A 10,333-nucleotide genomic window follows, 5' to 3' on the forward strand; every position below is an offset into this window, starting at 1 on the left:
CTACTCGCAAGGTTTTTGCAACACCTACACTCGCTTTATTTATCAGCTTCATCTTAAACACTCAGTGACAAAAATAAGCTTCTCTTGTAATGTACGAAATGGGCATAGCTCGCTCGCATTGTTCTAATTTCGCGTATAAATATTGCTTCAGTTAGAGCCTGAGTACATCTCGCAGTTCCACAGGGGCCCTGTCACTAGGATGCCCAGCCACTGTTCGATGTCAGTGAGGAGCACTGCTTCACCAGGTGGTGTTTTGACAAATGCTGCATTCAAAGCCTTTGCGCGTAACCTTCAATGTACTTACTGATGATCTATTTATATATGTCTATGTATGTATAACTTTATTACGGATCCGGCAAACGACGAGTTAAAGCGTCGTGACACTGGCCAAGCGTCGATCCTGGGTTATGTCCTACTCTGCACTACCTCATTTCGCCCGTTTGTGGTGGGTTGTGAGGCTTGTGCTTTTCGAGCGCACCCCGGGCCTGCTGGACGGCCCAATGTTGAATGTCCTTGTCTGTATTTTGCACAGCACTTTGAAGTTCCGGCGGGTATGTCCAGGATGCAGCTTTGGTCGGGAACCTGGCACAGTCCCATATGATGTGCCATTGGTCCGTCGGACCCACTTCACATACAGTGCACCTATCACTCGAGTAAATGTCTAGGTGGAGGACGTGCAGCTCTGCCGAGGATAGTAGTGAACAGGTTTCCATTTGCCTTAGGATGACCGCTTCCTCCCGACTAAGTGCCGGCTGAAGAGGCGGCATTGTCCGTCGAGCTAGGCGGTAAAATTTAGTCACTTCCTCGTAACTGGTAATTCGGTCTTTTGTTTCGAACCATCACTCGGAACGATCCCTCTCGGGGCGCAGAAGGTAAGCGCTCGCGCCGCCCAATGAGCCGTCTCGTAATTCGGTGAGGATTGTCGTGACGCTGGGACTAAGTCGACCCGGCCTTCACTTGATAGCGCGAAGAGACTCGGGTTGGTGAAGGATTGAATCTTCGAAGTTGGTAAAATATATACAAGCAGGTTTAATGGCACTCTGAGAAAACTTATTTACATGAAATAAAAGGATATATCAGCAAAATGGCAAGCGTTAAGAGTTCATAGCGAGAAGCGTCTGGATGAGCCGTTTACCCAGTGCTCAGAGCGTCATTTCGCGCTCTACAACATCCTTAAATAACGTATGTCCAGCCCCTCTCTGAAGATGCTGACCAATCAGTTCCAGGGCACACCCCTCAGATATCAGCAACCAATCGAACACATCACTGCACTGATGGTCTGATGCACTGACTGGTCCAGTATTGTTTCGTCGGGCGTGTTCACTTGGTGGCGGGTAGAGCTTGGGAACAGCGAGGAGGTACATTTCGATTCTTCTACAAAGATCCGCTATGTTGGTTCCGGCAAGTGGATTTCCTTCTCAGAAACCCAAGTGTACGTGCGCGCCACGAATACTGCTCCCAGCATTGTCCTTTTCCGGCACTTGCAACTCTTTCCTGCATTCACGGGAAATCCTCTAATGGCCGTAATCCTCATGCTCCTTTCTTCTCCTGTACGTCAGCGGACGTGTCACTCCGATCGTCTCCTTTGGACAATAGGCATTCCTCACTTGACAATAGCGCCTCTCGTCGGGAAGGGTGAACAGTTGAACAAAAGCGCTTCCGGCTGTTTCTCACAGGGCGACGTTTCTTTGTATTTTTCTTGACGTTCCCTTGACAGGGCCAACTTGGCAGTTGTAGGGTCACGGCAAAGCAAAGCATGCTCAAACAAAAAGATTCATGTGAACACGCTCACTTAGAGCCCTTGCACAAACAGCACATATCAATATCATGCCCACAGGCGCGCAATAGTGCGCGCAAGCGCGGACCATGCACGGTCACAACAGCCTCCTCCCCCGCCAGAAGAGTCACGGAGGGCAGCAATCGCAGCTGCTGCATGAAGAGACGACTTAATGGCCTGCACATGAACGCTTGAAGCTCGCTGTCGCTTGTCGCGTTGTCTTGATTGTCGTAGGCCAAATTGCTTGAGCTGTCTCTGAAACTCAACCACATGTCTAAGCAATCACTCGGCTCCCGTCTGAAAAGACCAGGTCAAAAGAAAACTGCCATCGTTGTCCGAGAAAAGCCCACACTCAAGACGCTCAGGACCCACGTATGCCTAGAAAACCAAACGTGCTGCTTTACTTTGTCACATATATACAAGCGCACGAAAAAAAAAAGAACCTGAGTATCAATTTGGATACATGGTGAGGAGCACCTCGGACCGCTTTTAACAGCGGCTAAGCGCGTCCGCATTCCCATTTAACTTCCCCTTTTTGTGTCTTATTTCAAAATTGTACTGCTGTAAAATCAAGCTCCACCTCAGAAGGCGACTGTTCTTCGATGTCGCAGTTTGCAGCCAAGCCAGGGGACAATGGTCCGTCTATTTGAGAAGCTCCTGAGCGTTGCTTTCTTCTCCGCTGAGGCAAATCAAGTTGTCACTCATCTCCTCGGGAAGGTTTAACGTTAGATTTACCACGGCTTCCCTCTGCACATAAGGCTTCATAAGATTGCAATGATAAATGGCACTTCTTTACGCCTACCGGGGATTTTCGCTGCGTAGTTAGTGTTAGAAACCTTTGCAACGACTTCAGCAGGTCCTTCCCACTGTACTTCGAGCTTATTCTGCCTTGAACCTCTCAGCAACGTCACCTGGTCCCCGATACGAAGCGTCTTTTGACGGGCTGACATATCATAGTACACTTTGGAACGAGCCTGGGCTGACTTCATGCTGGCCTGAACGAGTTCCTTAGTGTTATGTAAGCGATTCAGGAAGTTCAGAATGAATTCTACTACTGTTGGGTCTTCTGCGCACCCCTCCCAGGCTTCGCGCACCATTCGGAATGGTGAGCGCAGTGACCTTCTGTACACCAACTCGGCTGGGCTAAATCCAGTGGATTCGTGCGGCACTGACCGCAAAGCGAAAAGTGCTGCAGGCAGGTTGGTATCCCATTCGCGCTTGTTTTCAAAGCACAGTCCCCTCAGGACGCGTTTGAGAACAGAGTGCCATCTTTCTACGCTGTTGCTCTGCGGATGGTGGATCGAGCTGTGCACTACCTTAATGCCGCATCGCTCGAGAAATGAGGTGGTGAGGACACTTGTGAGAACGCTACCCTGATCACTTTGGACATCGGAAGGGAATCCAACTCGTGCAAACACTGACAGCAGCGAATCCACTACACTCTCGGACGTCACCTCGCGCAGCGGAACAGCCTCTGAAAACTTGGGGGCTGGGTATAACATAGTGAGGATATAACTGTACCCTGACTCTGTCACAGGAAGTGGCCCAACTACATCTATTACTAACCGGCGAAACGGCTCGGTAATGATTGGTATAAACACCATCGGAGCTTTCCACTTATCTTGCGCCTTTCCAACCCGCTGGCACGTGTCGCATGACCGTACAAAATTTTCCGTGTCCTTAAAACATCAAGGCCAATAGTATTCTTGCAACAGCCTCTGCTTTGTTTTCCTTATTCCAAGATGACATGACTACGAGCTGCCATGGGAAAGTCGCAGTAAGTCTTCGCGGTACTTTTGGGGAACGACTAACTGGTCCCGCTCTACTCCGCGCTTATCCTTGAATAAGCGATACAGCACTCCCTTTCTCATCTCGAAAGAAATATTCTTTGCGGTCTTAGTGGCGCGGTGGCGCTCCCTTATCTCCTGTATCTTGGGATCATTGGCTTGCTCCATAGCTAAGCCCTCTCAGGTTCCACTTAGAAGTCTCGTGAGATTACTAGACGCATAATTCCGTCTCCTCAACGGTAGGGTCCCGCAACTTCTTTCTCATCACTAGTTGCCTCTGAGTGGGTTAAACGGCGATTGTTATCGAGAGGGGTGTCTGAACGCAACCTAAAGGTAACATACACTCACTAAAGGCAAGAAATGATTATGTAATTAAATCGTTTAAGCGTTGTCATTGTGTTGTCTCGTGGCTGCGTTCACGGCAGGTATTGTGGCTATTAAGAATTAAATCATCACATGATGCAACCTAAAGGGGAACTGCCTCCAGGAAAGAAATTAGTAGCTTATTTTATGTTGCAGTTAAAAAAACAAATTTTGGAAAAAATTTAACTGAGGATTCGAACAAATATTTCATTCGCTAAGGGCTCAGGTACGTAATACTAATAGCCATTGCGCCACTGAGGCAGCGAGTACGGCAGGCTTTTATTCATTTTTGCAATACTTTCTGCTATCTGTCGCCAGGTGACGCTGCTCAGAGGACCCTACCATTGAGAGAACGGAATCACGCTTACTAGACACTGGCGGCAAGAGGTTACTCTCAAAAACGTCCTCATTCCGCGTCTCATCAAGCTCACTTTAAAGTTGACTTATCTGAGATGCCTCGCTCTCAGTTTTCTGACCCGCTATCTTCCGCATCGACCACTGTTTTAACTGCCGATTCCTCCGCTGTGGAATTTTCTGGAATGAGCAGTGTAGCTAGTTCTCGCGCCTTCGAACGCGTTACGGCTTGCACAACTTTGTCTTCGAAAAGGATGCCCCTCTTTCGCAGCAGCATGTCCGATTTGTTGGAAAACAAATACGCATAGCACTTAGGAAGCTTTCATGAAACGGCAGCCTCGGTTGTTAACTCGCCGAAAGGGCCCTCGATGACCACGTTCGCGATTGGCAAGCACACACTCTGTTCCTCCACTACCTGGCGGATCCATGCACAGTGTCCTGTGTAGTCGGAAGGCGACACATACGCCGGATGGACAACATCCATCGTTGCGGCCGAATCACGCAGTACCTTGCAAGGCTTCCCGTTGACTACTAGGTGATGCATGTAGGGTTCCAAAAGCTGCATATTTTCATCGCAGTCACTGACATACGAGAAAGCAATCTTTTCTTTCCGGTAGTTGACGGCAATGTGACCCTGCTCATTACACCTAACGCATGTGAGCGGCTTCTTAGCCTCAAGCTTGTTCTTTGTGTTCTGCACGTTGGTCACTTCCCCACTTTTCTCACTGCCGTCCTTTCCAGGGAATTTGCCTGAAGAAGCCTTCCTTTCTTCGTTTGCAACTCTAGCAAAGAGCCTTTCCTGACGGTTATTCACACTCAACTTGGGATTGCGGGGCCTATCCACTGCTGGGTTGCTGAATTGTCGGCGCGAAGCGTACTCCGCAATGAGTTCGGCAGCTTCAGTTGCCGACTTAATGTCGCCTCGGTCCTGTAATCAATTTCTTTCTTTGTCTGGGAGGCAGTTATAAAACTGCTCCAAAAGAATTCGCTCGACTACAGCGTCCCTATCACTGTAGGAATCAGTGCTCTTTAGCCACTCGCCCAAATTGACTCTTAAATTGTATAGGAATTCGGCGTAACTCTCGTCCCTGGACCTGGTAGCGTTCCGAAAACGTTGTCTGAACGCCTCGGCGCTAAGCCTATACATTCTCAGAAGGCAAGCTTTAACCTTCTCGTAGTTGTCCGCGTCCTCCTTGCTTAGCCGCGCGACAACCTCCTCTGCCTCGCAGGGCAGAACCGTCAATAATCTCTGAGACCACGTGTCTCGCTGGAAGGACAGTTTTTCGCAAGTTCGCTCAAAGTTAGCCAGATACAGACCGATATCCCCTGATATCACATATGGCTGCATGTACTTTGGCATCTTGAAATCTGCCTCCTTGTTGAGAAGAGGTACCGCTAGTTGGGGACAATTGCCCGACCTCTTGCTCAACTCTACTTCTAATTTCCGGAGCTCAATTTCTTGCTCCAGCCTTTTTGCTTCTCTCTCAATTTCACGCCCATGCCTTTTTTCCTCTTTTTCCCGCTCTTTGTGCTGTCTGAGCTGCTCCTCCTTTTTTTGTCCGATGAAGTTTCATGCTTCACTGAGCTCCTCATCATCGATTCCCAAATCAGTGATTGCCTTTAAAATAAAGGGTTTTCGTGCCAAACCACTTATATCAATTCCCAAATCCTCACACAATAGCAACAGTTCCGGTTTCTGCAGCTTTTGTAGGTCCATGATCGCCCGAGTGTCGGCTACTTCCAAAAGAACTGTGCAAACTACCAAACCTAAAGGCGTTTCAACACTCTTTACCAGTTCTAAAATCTTACCCTGTTCTAGAACCTGGTCCATATCAGAACAAAAGCCAAGGACTCACCCACACATGCGATCGATGTTCGAGCTGCTCTCTTGTTGGCCGATTGTTGCTCCTGCTTGTTGCTTGAGATGCCACCTCCGATCACCAGATGTTGTGGCTTGTAGCTTCAGATGCCACCTCCGATCACCAGATGTTGCGGCTTGTAGATTCTGATCCACCTCCAATCACCAGATGTTGTAGCTTGTAGATTCAGATCCCAACGCTGGTCACCAGTTGTCGTGACGCTGGGACTAAGTCGACCCGGCCTTCACTTGGTAGCGTGCAGAGACTCCGGGTTGATGAAGGACTGAATCTTCGAAGTTGGTAAAATATATACAAGCAGGTTTAATGGCACTTTGAGGAAACTGATTTACATGAAATGAAAAGGTATATCAGTAAAATGGCAAGCGTTAAGAGCTCATAGAGAGAAGTGTCTGGATGAGCTGTTTACCTAGGGCTCAGAGCGTCATTTCGCGCTCTGCAACATCCTTAAATTCCCTATGTCCAGCCCCTCTCTGTAGATGCTGACCAATCAGTTCCAGGGCACACCCCTCAGATATCGGCAACCAATCGAACACATCACTGCACTGATGGTCTGATGCACTGACTGGTCCAGTATTGTTTCGTCGGGCGTGGTCACTTGTTGTCTTGTAGAGCTTGGGAACGGCGAGGAGGTACATTTCGATTCTTCTGCAAAGATCCGCTATGTTGGTTCCAGCAAGTGGATTTCCTTCTCAGAAACACAAGTGTACGTGCGCGCCACGAATACTGCTCCGAGCATTGTCCCTTTCCGGCAATTGCAACTCTTTCCTGCATTCACGGGAAATCCTCTAATGGCCGTAATCCTCATGTTCCTTTCTTCTCCTGTACTTCAGCGGACGTGTCACTCCGATCGTCTCCTTTGGACAATAGGCATTCCTCACTTGACAATAAAGCCTCTCGACAGGAAGGGTAAACAGTTGAACAAAAGCACTTCCGGCTATTTCTCACAGGGCGATGTTTCTTTGTATTTTTCTTGACGTTCCCTTGGCAGGGCCAACTTGGCAGTTGTAGGGTCACGGCAAAGCAAAGCATGCTCACACAAAAACATTGATGTGAACACGCTCACTTAGAGCCCTTGCACAAACAGCACATATCAATATCATGCCCATAGGCGCACAATAGGGCGCGCAAGCGCGGACCATGCACGGCCACAACAGGATGCACAATCTCCCGCGTGCGCCGGGAACCAATTGATGCGGATAGTATTGCCGCGGTCTTCGAGCTGGAGCTTACTGACGATCGCGGCCGCCGGCGCGCATACTCGCCCCTTGGCAAAGTTGCGCACAGCGTTCCTCGAGTCTCTGAGCACGGTGCGAACACGGTCTCCGAGATCGCCAGAGCGATGGCAACCTCCTCGGCGGCTGTGGCGTCCGTGCACCACGCGCTCGCTGCCGTTGTCTTGATGTCGGTAGCCGCCGCAGTGGCCACTGCCACGAATCCTTCTCGGTTGTACTTCGCAGCGTCCACGAACTGGGCGTGCGGGTCCTGGGCGTGTTGCTCTACAAGGACTTTGGCCCGCGCCTGCCGCCGTTCTTAGTAGTACTCGGTGTGCATATTTTTCAGGATGGGGTCCAGTGGAAGTGGGCCCGCGCCTCATCGCAAATCTCGCACGATTGCCGACTGCGAGCTCGGGGATTGTAACCCAGGGACGTCGGTATCCTTCGGCCCGTCTCAGTGGTAGAGAGGCGCTCCATTTACGCAGTGAGCTGTGCTCGGCTATTTCTTCTAAGGTGTTATGGACGCCGAGCTGCAGGAACCAAACCGTACTTGTGGTCCCCATTAATCCCAGCGCCGTCTTGTAAACCCGTCTGATTCGTGTTTATTTTGTCCTGTCAGTGACCTGCCAGTTGAGGTGGGCCGCAATATAGGCGATGTGACTGATCACGAACGACTGGACGAGGCGCAGAAGGCTGTCTTCACGCATGCCTGCCCGTGGTGTCGAGACTGGGTGTATGAGCCGGATAGCGTCCATTGCCTTGGTGGTAATTTTGTTAATGGTCTCGTCGTTGCGGCCGTTCTTGTTTAGTAGCAGGCCCAGGACCCTGATCTTGGGAACTTCGGGGATGCGCTGCCCCGATGCTGTCACGATCTTCACGTGATTGCACTCCCGAGGGGGAGCGCATTTCCGTACCGGTTGTAATGGTGTGAGGGCGAACAGCTCGGATTTGGCGGGCGAGCACACTAGGCCTGTGCCGTCAAGGTGTTGCTGGATGGCAGTAACAGCCTCTTGAAGCTGCTGCTCAATGCTGGCGTCGGTGCCGCCTGCCGCCCACATGGTAATGTAGTCGGCGTAGATCGTATGCCGGAAGCCGGTCCCTTCTACTGCCCTCGCTACCCCGATCATGACAAGGTTGAAGAGCAACGGCGAGATGACTGAACCTTGCGGGGTACCCATGCTGCCGAGCTTGTGTTCGGGGAACTTAAGGTCTCCGGCATGCAGTTCGACCGTGCGGTTGGTCAAAAAGTCTTGGATGTAATTGTAGCTCGCTACCCCCATGTTGAGTCTCGATACTTGTGCCAATATGGCTGAGTATTTGACTTTGTCGAATGCACTTTGTAAATCAACTCCCAGATTTACTTTGCTGTCTTGTCTTGTCGAGTATTTCTTGTTTGAGTTGTAGCATGGCGTCTTGTGGGCTGAGTCTGCGCCTGAAGCCGATCATCGTATCCGCATATAGGTTTTCCTTTTCTAGGTACTCCTGCCACCGGTTGGCAAACACGTGCTCTATCACCTTGCCCACGCAGGACGTGAGCGAAATGGGACGCAAGTTGCCGACGTCCGATGGTTTGCCCGGTTTCGGAATTAGGATTGTTATTGCCGTTTACCACTGACGGGGGAGCTTGCCCGAACGTCAGCATTCGTTGTAGTAGCGGGTTATTAGGGCCTCGATCGATGCATAGTCGAGGTTGCGTATAGCATCTTGTTGGTAATAAGATCGGGACCGGCTGCTGAGCGGGTGTTGAGCTCGTGCAGCGCTACCCGTACCTCTGACATGGTAATGTCTCGGTCGAGCCACGCGTTGGGCAGCCCCCCGTATGGCGGGTGGGTTCCTGTTGGCATTTGTGGCAGATGCTTGGCTTCCCGGTTCTTCTGAGAAGGGTAGCGGGCATTTAATCTTATGGCCGACGGACATTTTACACTAGCGTTCGCAAACGATGCAGCCAGATTCTATCTTCGTACGTTAATTTTTTTTTCATTAACAGGCATTGCCTTCTTTTATAGTGCGTGCGACAAGGTTTGTTTGTTTTTTCATGTATTTGAATGGGATTTTGAGGATCCTAGTCCTCTGTTAAGCATCAATTTCTACCCCTCAGCCTCGTAATGCGGTTAGACTTTTTTTTTTCCTGCAAATTAAACAGATTAATTCTTCCCGCCAAACAATTTAACGGCATCTCACGCAGGAGGTCGCCACCAGGCCACGCAGCGTGTGGCGCCTGAAGATGCACTGCTCCACCACTACCGCATCTGTGAGTTTGGTGGCTTCGACTGTGTCAAGCAGCCCTCGATCGTGGACCGTTCGGCGCTACGCTTCAACACCACGCTGCTTGACCGGGTGAACGGTGTGTGCGCGCAAGCCTTCCCGGACAAAGGACGCTGTCCGAAGGCTCCGGGACTGGGAAGTCCGTGGTGACTATTGTGGCAGTCATGCTGGTGCATTCATGGACCGCGGTTTTGAAACACTCTGCAAGTTTTAAATAAATGTGCACAACGCAAGTAATTTTTCGGTTCATGGAAGTGAAGCAAGGTGCTGGACCTAATATCGAGGCTGAGAAAAGTGCTTTAGCGGTTCCGTAAAAACGGGCATTATATTTATGATGCACGAGTCCAGCCTCTTTGAACGCACAAACGAGTCTCTTCACTTGTTCTTATCCTGCGACGTATTAATAAAATGATGGCATTAACGTCGCGGCTGTTTTTTTTTTTTTTTCATCACAGGAAGGTCTGCTAATCGACTGTTCGTTTTGTGAAGAAAATATAGTATGTTACTAAAGAAATTAGATGGTTATATTCACCGAACTTTCCGGACATCGAGCATAGCCAGCCGCAGAAAGAGATGTGGATTGCTTTGTGGCATGTGAAGTGCGTAAAGAGAACTGTGCTACCCGATTTCAGAACTTATAAGACTTATCCATACGGAGGCGTAGAAGGTTTATTCCTAGCATTCTTTTGTGTT

The 10,333-nt window shown here is 49.9% G+C and overlaps 1 protein-coding gene across 5 annotated transcripts in view; it reads left to right on the top strand.

Moving 5' to 3' along the window:
* LOC146177226 (uncharacterized) overlaps positions 1-10,061 on the top strand; it is a 113,893-nt gene extending 103,832 nt beyond the window's left edge. For all 5 annotated transcript variants that reach the window (XM_084580403.1, XM_084580401.1, XM_084580406.1 and 2 more), the window contains one exon: positions 9,561-10,061. In XM_084580403.1, the coding sequence (XP_084436529.1) occupies positions 9,561-9,790 (230 nt within the window). In that variant the 3' untranslated portion in view covers positions 9,791-10,061. The remainder of the gene's footprint in view (positions 1-9,560) is intronic.
* The last annotated feature ends 272 nt before the right edge of the window (positions 10,062-10,333 follow it).

The sequence above is a fragment of the Amblyomma maculatum genome, chromosome 10 (assembly GCF_055883805.1).
Source record: "Amblyomma maculatum isolate TAMU_Amacu chromosome 10, ASM5588380v1, whole genome shotgun sequence".
In the NCBI taxonomy this organism is placed as follows: Eukaryota; Metazoa; Arthropoda; class Arachnida; order Ixodida; family Ixodidae; genus Amblyomma; species Amblyomma maculatum.